Source organism: Synchiropus splendidus, chromosome 6 (assembly GCF_027744825.2).
Source record: "Synchiropus splendidus isolate RoL2022-P1 chromosome 6, RoL_Sspl_1.0, whole genome shotgun sequence".
NCBI classification, from domain to species: Eukaryota; Metazoa; Chordata; class Actinopteri; order Syngnathiformes; family Callionymidae; genus Synchiropus; species Synchiropus splendidus.
Window position 1 is genome coordinate 8,801,014 of NC_071339.1, and position 15,748 is coordinate 8,816,761.

Here is a 15,748-nt window from a genome sequence, read left to right on the forward strand (position 1 = left end):
GACTTGGTGCGACCCCTTTGAGGGTCGATATGGTGCATGAGTACATGTTTTTTTTTAGTCATTTAAGATCATTGAATATCAATCACTGACAGTGAGAGTCGCACGGCACATGGAGGACCACCACTCCCGCCTTTAAAAACATGGCAAAGTGAGAAGCAAGTTAAGGAAATGTGGCACAGCAGTCAAAGCACAAAACAGAACAAGTTTCCAAAACATTTTTTAATTGTAAAAATGATACAAACATGCTTCTGCGTTGACATACTGCTCACTTAAGGAATCAGAAAGCGTCAGATTTCCACAGTAGCAAACACAAGGCCCACTATAATGTTGACTTTAGCCAAGCGCATTTCTACACGTGTTCCCAGCATCAAGGAGTCTAATGCGCGCTGCAATACGTGGCCATAATCGACTTTGGTCAACATAAAAAAAGATGCTTCATGTTTTATTATTATTATTATTAGTATTATTAGACTCAATTGCATGAACTAATGGTTTAATATAAGGCACCTAATTATTGCATTTTGTCTGGAATGATGCAGACAGCTACATAAACTCTCTAAGAAGTAACAAGATAAATATTGCAGAGCTCTCTTTTTAGTGGCACCTGAAGCAATAAAATGCATGATCCAAGATAGATTTTTGACTTCAGACAAGGATCCTCTGGCTGTTCTTGTGCATAAAGCGGCAGAATACATATTTGGCATTTCTTCAACTGCTAGAAAAAAACGCAACCCGTCACTGATTTGAACAGTCGCCCTAAACAAGCGTGGCACTCAGGCATCATCTGGCAGAAGCAGCAAGCTATAGGCATCAAGGCAAAAGTGGTGATTATAATAAAGCCATGTTAGTAAAGACACATTTGGTTAGAAAAGATCCATCCACATGCTACATCATATTTCCAGCATTGATGATAAAACAAAGTGCAGATTATCATTTTTTAAAAGCCTCAACAAAAACACAAAACTGTTTGAACAGCATTTAACTGTTAGGCTCCCGTGTCTGTGTGGACACGGAAATATTATTTGCATATGCAGTAGTCAGCTGGATGTGAACAACACTCTGCTCTGATTGGCTAACAGGTCGCCGTGCGTTGAAAGTTGAAAAGCTACAGTTGGATTATATTCAGGCAAGGACAAAGGTTGGTCATTTCATTGGTCCCCCCCTGTCAGACGCTGGAATAAGATGAAGGGAGTATTGGCTGTGATTGCCTGCGATTGACATTATGTCGCAGCTGCCTTCGGTTTCTGTGGTTCGAAGCCTCTCATTTTGAAGTAAGAGACGAGCTGGTTTGGAACCTCTGCTAGGACGGACTTGGCCAGAGTAGCCATGGGAGCCTGAGGAGACAGACAAGAGAATGGTGTCAGTGATACACAAAAGCAAAAGACCAGTCCAAGAAACTCGAGGATAACACACCAAGTGAAAAGCTTCCAACAACGTGGTCAGACTTACATCTTTAAACTTCCTAAAGGGGACAAACTGCACGATATCTCTGGCGACAGCTTCGCCCACAGTCGACCTCAGGACCCCATCATCTCCATCCAGAAGCTCCATGGCCTTGAAGTCCGCTGGTCCCACGCCCACGATGATGATGGAGAGCGGCAGGCGTGAAGCCCTGACGATGGCGTCTCTGGTTTGGTCGAAGTCTGTGATCTCTCCGTCAGTGAGGATGAGCAGGACAAAGTATTGCTGAAATGAAAGCCAAATCGTTGATGGACAGAGCCGGAAAGTGGAATCCTCCATCGAGTGTGCTCACAGAGGCGCTGTTGGTCTGAGCTGCGGCTGAAGCAATGGCAGCCACGTGGTTGATGAGCGGAGAGAAGTTTGTTGGTCCTGAGAGGCGCACCTGAGGCAGAACCATCCGATAGGCCTCAACGATGCCCTGGATACCTGAGAGAAGACAACACATTCACGTAAGAATGGAGGAAGTGTTCTGACTCCAGCGGCTGAAGACAACTGTACCTTGGCAGTATGGGCTTGTGGGGTTGAAGTTGAGGGCAAACTCGTGATGTGCTGCCTGTGGGATCAAAAACAACATAAAACAACACATAGAACGCACCGGAACATTAGACATGCCCACTTAATTTAAGAAGGAAAATAGATCTTGTTCACACATACGCCGCACCGGTCTATAAGCCGCGGGTGCAGTGGTGCAGGCTGCACCGTAGAAAGGTCAGTGGTGCACCAGGCTTAAAAATGCATGAGGATCACTTCTAAACTCATTTTGAAGACGGGGTCAAGTTCATACTTTGTTTCATGAGTCAGTCTCGATGACTGACTCATGAAACAAACTCTGAACTTGAATCCTGAACTCCTCAACAATTTATTTATAGTAAAGCACTCAAAATGCGCTGTTTTCGCTTGCGTGTCCGAAGTTCTGACATCTCAGCTGTTGTTGGTGGACCAGCAGTTAAGCAGGTGAAAACAGCTTATTTGAGCGCTTAAATAAACCGCCTGATTGACTCGGCTCATCAGGTGTAACCAACCTGATAGTCTGGTGGCAGTTTTGCTCCAAATCCAAAAGCAGGGAAGAGCTTGTCACTGAAAACAGAAGCACATCATTCCATCACCACCCATGCAGACTCTCAGAGACCTTTTAATAACGGATGGTACTCACGTGTCGTAGTCCTGGACCACCTGACCCACGGACCACAGAGCAGACAGGTACTGGTTCAGCCCATCTGGACTCATGTAGTGGAGAGAGTTGGCTGAGCGAGGGTCACCGTTGGAGCCTGTGAAGTCGATTCCAACCTGTGTTCAGGAAACATTTATTAATGCTTCGGGACACATGCTTTACTGGCGTGTAATGTGTTGACGTACCGTGAAGTTGATCTGGCAGCCCCCCATCACATAGTCCAGGAAGGTGTACTGTGTCAAAAGCTGCAGAGGACACAGAATAATGGGAAGGAACAAATGTGAGAAATTGTACTAGTGCAGCAGCAGAGCCACAAAGGAGTGATGCAATAGCGACCCTCACTATTGTGACCTTCAAGACACCTTCGTGTAGTGAGGCATCATGAACCAGTAATGCAGGGTTGATGACAATGTCCTCATTTTCAGGCGCCACAAGATGGCGCTCTTGGATCAGAAATTATATTAGTTGTTCTAGTTCAAATATTTTACAACAGACAGTGCCATCTGGTGGCCAGTGAAAATCAGGACACGGTGACATGAAACCTTGTCTACCTAGCACTACTTCACATTGTTACGTTGTGGTAACTTTTTTGGAATCTATTGCAGAATGAGCCACATATCTCATATACAGGTATTCTCCACTCTCTCTGACATGGCATCCAAAGAGGGATTCAAAATCTACATATGAGATATTCACCTTGCAGCTCTTAACAGTGACCACTCCAGAGTTCTTGTAGCTCTTCTTTTTCTTCTGTTTTTCTGGGTGAACACACTCAAATTCCACCTAAAGGTTTAAAAAAAAAACAGTAAATAACAAATATGTATTTTGCCACGCAGAAGTGTCATGTCAACACACGTGTGAACCACTGGCTTTCTGCAGCTCAGAGACTTTGGTGGTGAAGGAGCCTATTAGATCATGAGATCCGTCGCTGTCATAGTCCGAGCAATCCACCTGCAGTGAGGAGAGACTTCTTGTCAGTCAGTGGGAGCCGACATTGGTTCTGACAATTGTTACTGATTTAACCTTGAGAGGTCTTTCGAGGTCACTGCTGCAGAAGGTCTGAAGAGGAACGGTGAACTTCCGCCAGGTGGGATTCAGATTGTTCTTCACCACCTTCACAAAGCGAAACAGTCTTTGATATATTTGGCTTTTCATCACAAATTAGGTTTAAATGTGGATATTGTTTTCAACAATACAGGCTTGTAGAAGACATTAATAGTATTTTGAAGTAAAATGTAAAAACTGTGAATTCAGAAATAAAAAAAATAAACAAGCAAATTTATACTAGAGACAATCAAAACAAAAACAAAGACAAAAAAAGTACAATAAATTCAATGTTCCTTTCATCTAAGTCCAAAAACAGAGACGTGATGGCGAGTACCTCTGTCCTGTGTACAAGCTGCCACTTCCCATCATCAGCCTTTTTAAATATTTCCAAGAACGGATCAGACTTTCCAAACGTATCCTGAACACATGGAACACATGAAACACGAGTTACACTCAATTTAAAGTTAAATGAAGACCTGAAATATCATCCACGGAAGGAATTATGAACCTTCTTGTCAAGTTTTTTAGCTTCCATTTCCAACTGAATGGCTCTGTTGTCCTTTATCTCCTCTGCAGTGATCTACGTAGACAGAGGTGAAGAATTCAGCGATGACAATGTCAACAATCCTGAATAAAAAACAGGATTCAAACATGGAGGACTTACAGTGATCGTTCCTTTCCCTGCTGGTTTGCCTTTCTTCAGCTGCAGAGGTCTCGTCAGCGTTTTACTGGAGACGATCTGAAACATACAGATAACCAATGCACTGTATCCATGACAACCACATGGGGTTCACACTGTGCATTGAAAGTCACCTCTGCTCTGACATGGAGTGCATCTTATGCTGCTCTGTATAAATTGATCTAGCAACAACAGTTGATTTACCTTTTTTGGTTTCTGACAAATGAAGATTATACATTTTTACTGTGGAGTTTCTGATTTTCAAAAGTTTTCTTCTGGATGTTCACCGTTAAAAAGATGATCTATATCAGCGATGGTGAGTCAACTTGTAAAAAAAGTGGTGGAACCTGTTCATCCACTAGAGATGCAAATGTTGAGACATTGCTTTGACAACACGTTCAATGACCTGGAATCATTATATTCGTACCTGTCCGAGTGTGACCTCCACTCCCCCCAGGTAGTCGTCATCACCCAAGTCCACAGAGGAGTTATCGATGTCATACACACCCAGCTTGAGATTCTGCACCGTCTCAAAGTAATAGTCGATTTTCAGACGCTGACTGAAAGACGGGCTGGAGGTGTTGTTCAAGCGCTCCGTGCGTCCCAGCTTTTAACAAATATATTTTATTAATCAATACAAAAAAAACCCATGATAAAGATTGGGGGAGGCTTCAGCTGTGTCACCTCAGCCCACTTGTCTCCACCGGATTTCTGCAGCAACACACACAGAGGATCAGACTTGGAGCCGACATCTTTGTCCAGTAGGTTGGAGCAGGAGACGGTCAACTCCACTTTAGAAACGCAGTCCGTCATCTGAAAGGGAAAAGGACGGACATTAGATCGGCAACACAAGAATAGAAACACAAGCATGATCAGTGAATCAGTCAGAAAATATCAAATGCAGGGTTCAGAGCCTTAACCCAAGAATATCGCAGAATGCAAAAACTGAATTGCTCTCACAACACTCCGAATACTCAGCGACTCATGACTGAAGAAGTTTTGGTAGACACGCGCTTATGAGATTGTACATTTGAGCACAAAATGCAAGGGCTTAGTAAACACCAAGCGATAGAGGACAGGGAAAACAGCTGGCTCTTGCAAATGTAACAAAACACAGGAGTCATCTGCTGTGTTTTTTCATAGTTTAAATGTAATGTTTTGTTGTATGATGCTCTTATGGTCTGTCAAAAATTGAAGCTGCATGTCGTGATGTGACGACAGGCGACGTCATCCACTGAATGCTCAAGTACATGCACCTTATCTCTCGGATGGTCGCTCCAACAGTCAGGAAAACAGCGAAACGAATTCGTAACAACGAAGACTTCTGTATTTAACAGTTTGCATTGATAACTTTCTGTCATCATGAAAGTGAAACCGTGAAAAATCAATCGTAGTAACGTACATACATCAGTGTGCCACACCCATTTGAAAACATATAAACCGTTTACACTTTCACAATACTTACTTTCGCGTATTCGAACGTTTAGCTCATGCAATATGCACTGAAATAATGACTTAGTGCCCCGTAAATGAAACAAAATAAACGTAACTTTCAACAGTCACACCTGGATTTAGAATACTTGTGAACAAAGTTATGTGGCGCTGAAACGTAAACCTGCATAAATAACGTCTACCAATGATGAGCATTTCATGTCACTTGCCTCCGCTTGTCTCGTTCGAATACTCAGCAAAGTAAATGCTCAGTTTGTAACTTAGCTTGAACTTAGCTGCATCAAGGACTACAGGAGGAGGGAACACGCAGAGTCCGGAACAGGAAACAGACGCACAATACGAAGGCCAGAAACACACGCCAACACCTTTACCTTTTCGACTTCTCCGCAAGGAAAGTAAAGCAACACAACATAAAAATTACAAAAACGAACCGCAGCTTCAAGCTCCGACGTTTTCCAGCCAGTGAGTCAGCAGGGAGTGGCCGATTACAACACTGCGCTCCGATTAGCCAGGTGGCGAGTAGCGCGCCTACTGATTGGACACTTGAACTGTCAATCACAAGTTCGCCCACGAGCCTCTTTCTCAGTAAGAGAGGATTAAATAACAAAACCAATGAATGAATGGACGTTATGATCAAGGAAAATACTGGGTGACTTGACATCGTATATAGATGAGAAGAATAAAAGCTAAAATTACGTCATCGGTTCTTCAATGACCAGCAATTTCTGGTAGCCACAATAAAGGGTGTATTTTGAAATCACTTGTTCATTTTCCAGTTGCAATGATCTACTCATTCAGCCTCCAAACAAACACAGCAACCACTCATGCAGGCCACAACTGTACCACAAGAGCCCCACTAGCCAGAAAGTTTAGTGTAGAGCTTTGCAAGCATCACTTCGCCGCAGTCTGTTTGTGTACTCTTTTGTAAAGGGGATTGTTAAACCAACAGCAGCTGTAAATATTTAAACCTAATCTGTTTCATTCAGAGTTTTGAATATATATATATATATATATAAAGTCAAACCCTTCCAACAGCTTTTTTGGGATCATTGCTGGGATGTTAAGAAAAAAAAGCAGATGGAAAATCGAGCACAAATATCTGAGACAAAGGAAAAAGGGACAGTTTGAGTCAGTGCATTTTAATCATCCTTTGCAGTGGAACCAAAGCGGAGAGCACAGCTGCACATCAAACTCCACAACAGCTCATTATAGGGAAAAAAAAAACCTCCCACACACAGCACTTTATGTCAACATCAGATCTTAATTCTGTATTGTCAGCTGTTTCCCTCTTAATCTATTGTTTTAAAAATCCTGTCATGTCAAAAAAATTGAGGCTCAGCTGCTCAGAAAACTGTTTAGCGTATCCATCTTACGCTTTAAGACCTCATGAAAACTGCACATGATGCTTTATATAACATCACAAGGTGACTGACTTTAAATGGAAATTACATTATCGGGTATTTCAATATTCTGATATGTCAGCAAATAAAAAAAAAAAGTTTTCATCTGATGCTGTAAAAACTGAAGAGACACTGGTGGACTCACTGACTTTATGTAAGAAAGTAGTGCTGAGGTGGAGAACAATGAAGAGTTCCTCTACAACTCTGCAGATGAAGAGATTTAAGAGTTCCTGTGCAACTCCAAGAGTACGTCAATCCCACACACCCTTCTGGTGTTTGAATATGAATCAAGGATCATAACCGGACGTTACAAATTAAACGTTTATGGTGTGGTCGGTTACTGAATGAAGAATATGGGTTTGCCTCATGCCTGCTCTTGAACACGTCTGTCCAACATGGCGACACTCTTCAGAAGCACAAAAACTTTATTTATCCCAAGAGAAATTATGTATGTCTTGAAGCAGACAAAAGGACAAGCTTAAGAGTCAGGAATGCTACAGGCTTTCTGCAAACAGCAAAATGTTGCCAAGTAAAATAGGGGGGGCAGGAATATAACAACAAATGCCTGGTGGCATTTGCACGTTGTACCCAGCATGACCCTGGGTCTGCCACCTCTTGGCCATAGATGAGCATGCACAGGAGGGCCAGTGATGCCCAACAGTTCCATTAACAATGTACAAGTCCATGTGTCAAATGAGTAAAACATTTGTGGACCATGCTTTTTCGCAATGTAGTTGAGCCACTAAGTCACAAATTAACCCTACATGACAAAACGACCAAATCAGCACTACACAGCCCTGTCGTAAAACGCAGTAATTTGAGGCAGTATAAAAGTAATTAACTGGCCAAAGTGTGAAAGATCTTATCCCACAGAGAAGCAACACAATTCAACATGAGTCAACGTTGGTCATCAAATATTGAGACAGAAGACGGATGGCAGGTGAGCAGATGTGCATCATGAACATCCGTTTATTAGCAATAGCCAGAGTGACTCCACATTGTCTTAAGTCATACAGTCCACTTGCGAGAATAAAACATTTTAAAAAGCAACTGTGCTTAAAATAAACTTATAAACAAAGCCAGCATAATTACAGCTAACAAAGAAAACATAAATCTACAAACCATCACAGAACTATACAGTCCGGGAACGTTTTTTGGAGAGCAACAGAAATCTGAGGGGGAGAAAAAGAAAGACTTGCAAAAACTACATTGCAGAACAAAGATTCAACTATTTATGTATAAACCATTGCAACACAGGAGCATTAATTTCATGAAACGATAGCATAATTCAACATCAATGACTTCTTGACATTAGTAACAACGCCAAAGACAAGTATTTCACAGCAAGAGCTACAGCATTTGATGACGACACAGCATCTTTAATAACAGGAATAGTTTTCTGCAGAGCAAATGTGCACAGGAATTCGGAAAGCCTCGCTTCTATGATGGAAAGACAGTTCAGATTTTCATCATTGTTAAAAAAAAACACACACACAATTACCATATCCACAATGCATAAGACATCACCATTACAACACAGCATGTAAATGTGAGACCCCAGCAGCATTGCATATGTATTCACGCACACAAACGCACAACTGTCAGTGTCTTGTGTTTTCAGGACCACTGCATGGTAAAAGGCATATAGACGTCCGAAACATACACCATCATCAGTACTGTGAATGTTCAGCATGATCAAAAGCACAAGGAAGTGGGAAGATGTCACAATCTCGAAGCATGGGCCAGGCAAAGGCTTTACCCCTTTCCAACACCAGAGAGGAGGTACTCAACAAAACGTGCACCTCATGTTCATCATTGATCAGAAAGCAACTGCAGTTGAGTTGTTAAGCAAAAGCGATGTTACGTCCTCAAATGGCTCTTTACCCCAGGCTAATCTTCACTTTCCGTGCTCCGATTGGTCGGTCATTTAGGTCCATGACAGCAGCTGATGCTTCCTCATGATTCTGAAAAGCCACCATGGCTTCCCCAGTCGGTAGACCAGCATCACTGAACTGCAGACAGACGGAGCCAGGGAGCACTTGGTACCCATAGAAAAAGTCCATGATCTCGTCAGCTGTCACAGTGAACGGCATGTTTTGAAGTTTTACGATTGTAGGGCCCGTCGTGTCTCGCTGACTACTGTGGCTGTTTGGTGCCCCAGGGGCTGTTGGGTTATGAAGAGCTTCAGCTCCTGAGGTGAACGTCTGCTGCCCTCCAGTGGGTCCCCCTAAACGTCCAGGGTTGTTGTTGTTATCCCCAATCGCTCTGTTCGGGCCAGCTCCTTTCCTGTTAGCATTGTCAAAGTTGACCAATCCTCTTAGTCCATCTGGGTTAAACGGCGCTGCCCCAGGAACTCCAGGTCGGAAGGTTGGTGGTTCCATAATTGGCGCACCAGGGACACCTGCGACAAGAGGCGGCGGCACGCCGATATTTAAGTCACCTAGTCCGGCACCCATGGGAGGGAGAGGTGGCGGTCCTGTCAGACCATTCCCAGGGGCTGAGAAGGGGGCGACAAATGGAGTGTTGTTGATGCCAGCCATGGGGTTTCGGAGATAACTGAACTCTTCTCCTCCAATTGCCGCAAACGGGTTCACCTGGGGCGGCTGCGGAGTAGGTTGCACTTGCGGCTGGCTGTGGTGTTGGTGGTGTTGGCTTTGATTCAGCTGGTTCTGCATGCTTTGATTTCGTTGGCCCTTTTTGTTTTGAGGGGGAGGATTCCGTTCAATTTCCTTCATCTGATCAAAAGTCACCAAATGGATGAAAGCGTCGCGGCCGTTAAGTTTCTGCCGATGGAGTCTTTCGGCCTTCCGACCATCTTCCTCAGTCTGAAGCTGGAGGACGGCTTGCCCTAAACCGTTCCCTTGGCTGTCCACTAAAACCTTCAACGAGTCTTCATAAATCCCAACACCCTCCAAGAAGGCACGGACGTCCTTTTTGGAGATGTTGTATGGTATGTTGGTGATATGAGCACAGTTCCGTGGCGTTTTGTTGTCCTGATTCTTGCCATCACTGTGTGATGATTGACGCTTGCGAATGGATTCAATTTTGTCTAGCATGCCTTTGTAGCTGATGGGGTGCACCTGGATGAATCGACTGCCCATGTACTGCATGTGAGCGCCCAATGCAGTATTGTAGTCCTGCTCTGTTTTGAACTCGACAAACCCTTCTCCTGTAGCTCGCCCATTGGGGCCATAGGCAATATAGATGCTATCCTCTACCACAGACAGGTTCTTAAAAAAATCCTTGACCTGTTTTTTGTCAACTTCATATGGAAGACCCTTAAGGTAGACACAAAACTCTTGTCGCTGTGGTGATCTTGATCTTGCTCGTTGATCTCTGGATGCTGTTCCACGACGGTGATGCAGATCATGCGATTCCATATTATTGGATTTGCCAGCATCAAGTTGAACTTGTCCTATTATGCTGTTGCCGAAAGTGGCCCATTGACGCTCAGACCCTGGGCTAATCTCAATAAACCTTTGACCCATCATACCCCCGCCCCGTTTTAGAGCTTCAAAAGCCTCCTGGGGGGAGAAAAATTTAACCATAGCCCTACCATTTAGTCGCCCTTGAGCATCTCTCATAAAGTGAATGCCATCCACCCCGAGCCCCTGGAAAAACTCCCTAACTTCTATTTCTGTACAGGAAAAAGGGAGGTTCTGCAAATGGACATACTGTTCATCTTGACCGGACATATTGGCTACAGCGGCAACCTTCATATGGGCATGTAGGCCAAGAGAAGCCAATGGAGTGAGGGGATTAAACATCATTGGGTTGTGATTTCCAATATGCAGGCCAGATCCCAAACCTGTAGGCGGGGGCATGGTCGGGTTGAATGGGGGTAAAGAAGACATATGAGCTAGGTGGGACATGGGGGGAATTGGGGGACCCTGGGGCAAGGGGTTGACTGCAGGAACAGAGGGAATGGAGGAAACAGTAGGGGGTACAGGAACAGTGGGCAATGTGGGCATTGAAGGCATGGATGGCATGCTGGGGAGGCTAGGCACAGGCGGTGGTCCCGCATTTAGTGATGCCAGGGCTGTGCTTATTGAGGGCGATGAACTATAGCTGTTGGGGAAACTGGGTGCCACATTCGCCAGACTGGCCACTGCCTTGTTACTTTGTGCTTCTTGAGAGGAGCTTGTTGCAGTCACTGTGGCAGAAGTGTTTGCAAAAGCCTGGTTTGCTTGGCCACTCCTCCCGCCTGTGCCAGGCTGCGCAGTGGGGATAGGAGTGGACGAAGACTGGCGAGAAGCATTTCCTGGCGTGGGTACTGCTGCTTCAACAGCACCTGTCCCAGCTTCAAACCTGCGGCGACTCAATTCAATCATATTCTGCATTTCCGTCTTGCTGCTTAGTAGCAGCGAAACTTTGGACCCTTTTATTGACCCGCCTGTGCGCATCATCCCGAGCCGAGCATCCTCATCAGTGGCAAAAACAATAAAGGCCTCGCCATGATCACCCCCAACGATGTGCACACCCCCATCGGGAATTGTAAGGCCAGAGAAGAAGTGCCTGATGTCCATAGTCCCAGCCACAATGGGCAGACCTTGCAGTCGGATGACAACAGCCATACTGACTGCTTAACAACAGGTCTACAACCTGGGGAGAGAGCAACACCATTGTCAGATAAACAGTAGAGTTGAGGAGATTACTAGTTTACAAACAATTCTAGCTAATCATTTTGGAATAGAGGTGGCGTGTCCCTCTAACATTTGGAAACTAGAGGTACATTTTAAGAATAATTTGTGAATAAAATTATAAAATGACTTTAGGGTGCCTCATAATCCAATCACATCATGCTATGCATGAATGAGTGTGTTACACACAAAGTCAAAAGGAACTGTGAAGTCTCTTATTAAAATGAATAACTTGAAGGCACAATTACGTTAACATAATGTGAACGTATAAAAAGAGAATTGATTTGGTATAATATAGCATGTGACTTCACAAACTTAATCACTATGCTTTTAGTTGTGTGTGTGTGTGTGTGTGTGTGTGTGTGTGTGTGTGTGTGTGTGTGTGTGTGTGTTTGCTTGACAACTACAAAAATGAGATGAAATACATTCTGATTCCAACCATTTTGTTCATGTCCTCCGGCAAAAGACAAGAGTCAAACAAAACTTTATCACCAAATGTGTTACTGGATTCAACTGTTGAGACTTAAATGCCAACTCATTCGCCATTTGACATGAGGAACTGTTTTTTTGTGACTGCCATGTCTGAACAAATTCGTGCAACAGCAATTCTAGATCATGCAACTTGGAACTCACCAATGCTACAAAGCTGCCTGTATTGAGCCAATATAAAATTGACTGGTGTGTTCGGCAGGAAACCAAAACCTGGTGAAAAGGCCAAAAGACATTCCTGTTTCAAAACATCATGGATCATCATCACTTTTCAAAGACTGACAGTTCATGAATGTCATGTCAATAATGGTAATTGTAAGAATGGGAATGATTCAACAATGAGATAAACAAGATGAATTCTTCACAACACAAAGACATCCAGAAAACCACAAATCCTACACTTCAAAATAAACAGGTTTTTTTGACGACAATATGCTGTATTAAAACACAGAGCGTCACAGTTAATAATGTCTTAACCCAAACTTCATCACTAGAGTAGTTGGGCACAAATAATTGTTTACTAAAATGCAAATATTTGCAATATGCTAACACATTAACACAGGTGCCTTTGAATCAGGTGAAAGAATGACTTGCACTTGTCAATCTTACAAAAATCGTGGTAACACTATTTATACTCAAGCTTTGATTCCGTTTTGTGTGACTGCTGAAGGATGGTGGTGTGGACACCTGCCCATATTTTTTAAATGTGCACCGTGTATAGGAAAGTGCTGGACAGTCACAAGCCTTCAAGGTCTGAACTTCACTTTGCTTTTTATTTTGAAAGCTCCACAGGCATCAGCAGAAACATTGCCACGCAGCAACCATTTGCCCAGCCAGACGAGAAGCATCTCTGAACCAATTAATTACTTTAGAACCTTCAACTTGTCCTTCCAGTCCTTCACACACTCTAACACAGACCAAGCACTGCAGTGGGTCAGGTCTGTTCTAGAGAGCCAACAAGTGAAAATCACGGGGAAAACACTGCAACCTAGAATGAGAAATTGTAAAACCAACACCAACATTTATAAACAATGCATCCACTTGCTTGATGAACTCTTGACAAAGCCAAAGCACAACCTTCTATTTCACAGTTCCGTGGCAAGAAAAAGATAAATCAATGACCAATTTGTAGGAGTTCAAACCAATCACCCCATGGGAAAATTCGCTCCTTGGCAGCAGCACAAGTGCACATGATAGCAATTAACGCCACAGAAATTTGACCCAAGAAACTGCAAACATTGCAAGAAAGACATCAAACATTGTGGCAACAGCATCAAAAACGTCAAAACAGAGCAAGTCAAGACGCATGTTTACCAGAGCAACACTGGCATAGTATCAACCAAAACAAGTTAAGCATCACATTCATATGAGCAGCAAATAGATATGTCACAAAATCTGAGAAATTCAAGAAAGAGAAATCCATTTCAACATAGAAACAGGTTGTTTAAACTTCAGCCATTCAAGGTATATCAGTTTTGTAACCTTTAGCACTCGCAGTTTTCAGAAATACCATAACATTGCAGGTTGCCGAGCTGAGAAACGCCATTGCCTCAAGATGCACTGGTCAAAAACCAAATCATGAAATCACAATCTTGGACTTTTTCAGCACACTGGTTAGGTTATTGTTATCTGAAGAGAGTAGCCCATGACCATCTTTTGGTGAGAAACCTTCCATCATATCCATCTTCACAAAGGTGCCCACTACTCACTCTGTCACTTACACGTTTGCCTTTTCAATTGAAACCAGTCACAGGAAATAATTTATTACAAGACAATTAGAAAGCATTGAAAAAGAATCATTTGCACAAATTCAATTACTCAAGATTCAACTTCACCATTAAAAATATTCCATTGATGTCAACCAAAAAAACAGCCAGTTTGAGTTAAAGGGAATTGGCTAGTGTCAACCTCAGAATAAAGACATCACTAGGAAGGGAAAATAATTGTACTCCCCAAGTGGACAAGTGGTAAAATCCAACCTCAAATGACACTCAGGTTGCCTGGACTTGAACCATACCACACCATCATGCCGAGAAGAACAAGTAGGAATCAAACAATGATATGACGGAGATGACACGTCAAAAAGGCAGGCTCAGAAGCAACAACATACAGCCCCTTTTTCCAAGACCATTTCTGGAAAAGAGAACACAATTATGCTTCAAAATAAGCATAATCCAACTTTGATTACATATTATTCTCTGCTCCACTTGCATATTGTATTGGCAATGAAAACATGTATCCATTAGAACATGTAATCGCTGAATAATAGTCACACCATTTTTTTTGCTAAATTTCACATCAGTGGTTTCCACAAATCAAGTAAGCCTGAGCTTAACAATGAGCTATTAACTCTTGAAACTCTGCCCAGACTTCACAACCTATGCTTATATATATGACACAGCATATCGTGGAGTTTTTTTTTTGTAAGAACCCAAGAAAGACGAACCTGAATCCTCTCCACAAAAACCAACCAGACCCTTATTTTGCACGATGTTGTCGACTCTCAACCCATCAGTCAAAAATAATAGCGGCAAGACGGAAAACAAGCCACACATAACTTTCCGCCTCGCTAAAAAAATAGCATAGGTTAAAATAAACATTTTATTGTGACGCCAATATTTCGTAACAGACGACTGTAGCAGCTATTTAACTAGACGAACCTTCCCTTCTCAGAATCCATAACACCATTCACTTAGCTTAGCTACCAAAAAGCTACTTAGCATCCCTAGCTGCGGGCTTTGTGTGGAGCGAAGCAACGAGCAGAACGCATTCTTTTTTATCGGCCCCAGATGCTTTCCTCTCTCGGGAGTTCACCACTTGTCTGTAGCCGTTAAAATCTTACCGATGAATCTTTCAATAAACAAATCAAGTTTATTTATGCACGGAGCCTCCTCTTCTCGCTGCAAGCTGCGGCACTGCACGAAATGTCGGCTCTGGTCTCGCGACAAAATCCTGGTATCGCGAGAACGCCCGGGAGGTTGGCGTGTCAAAATCAGACTCAGAATGAGCTTTATGGTCAGTGAGAATCTCACCGACTAGGAAAGTGATTTGGAATAATGTGCAATTATGAACAAAAACACATTATATAAAACACAACAACAACAAAAATAATAATAATAATAACAATTATTATTATTATTGTTATTATTATTGTTGTTATTATTATTATTAGTAGTAGTAGTAGTAGTAGTAGTAGTATTCTTATTATAAATTCAATTGAATACAAATGAATAAAATAAATAAAAACAATAATTCTCAGCAGAATGCGCTGCGGTCTGCTCTTATCCCTGGAGGTGGCGCTGTTGTACCACACAGTGATAGAGAAGGTGAGGCTGGACTCGACAATGGCTGTGTACAACTGCACCAGCATCTTCGTCGGCAGTCATAGTTTCCTCAGCTGCCGCAAGAA

The 15,748-nt window shown here is 43.0% G+C and overlaps 1 protein-coding gene across 8 annotated transcripts; it reads right to left on the reverse strand.

The window, feature by feature from the left end:
* Positions 1 to 216: 216 nt before the first annotated feature.
* On the reverse strand, positions 217 to 15,281 carry cpne1 (copine I). Of its 8 annotated transcripts, none has more exons than XM_053867558.1 (16): positions 15,182 to 15,268; positions 5,043 to 5,171; positions 4,786 to 4,965; positions 4,344 to 4,418; positions 4,188 to 4,259; positions 4,014 to 4,097; positions 3,656 to 3,745; positions 3,488 to 3,583; positions 3,329 to 3,415; positions 2,818 to 2,877; positions 2,615 to 2,748; positions 2,484 to 2,538; positions 1,960 to 2,014; positions 1,754 to 1,887; positions 1,450 to 1,686; positions 217 to 1,334 (listed from the first exon to the last, which is right to left on the reverse strand). In XM_053867558.1, exons 2-16 carry the CDS (start codon positions 5,169 to 5,171, stop codon positions 1,221 to 1,223), a joined length of 1,602 nt encoding a protein of 533 aa, XP_053723533.1. In that variant the 5' UTR covers positions 15,182 to 15,268; the 3' UTR covers positions 217 to 1,220. The 8 variants fall into 8 exon arrangements, with proteins under 8 accessions (XP_053723533.1, XP_053723532.1, XP_053723531.1 ...); XM_053867557.1 differs by lacking the exon at positions 15,182 to 15,268 and adding an exon at positions 6,242 to 6,306; XM_053867556.1 differs by lacking the exon at positions 15,182 to 15,268 and adding an exon at positions 6,182 to 6,296.
* Between the last annotated feature and the right edge of the window lie 467 nt (positions 15,282 to 15,748).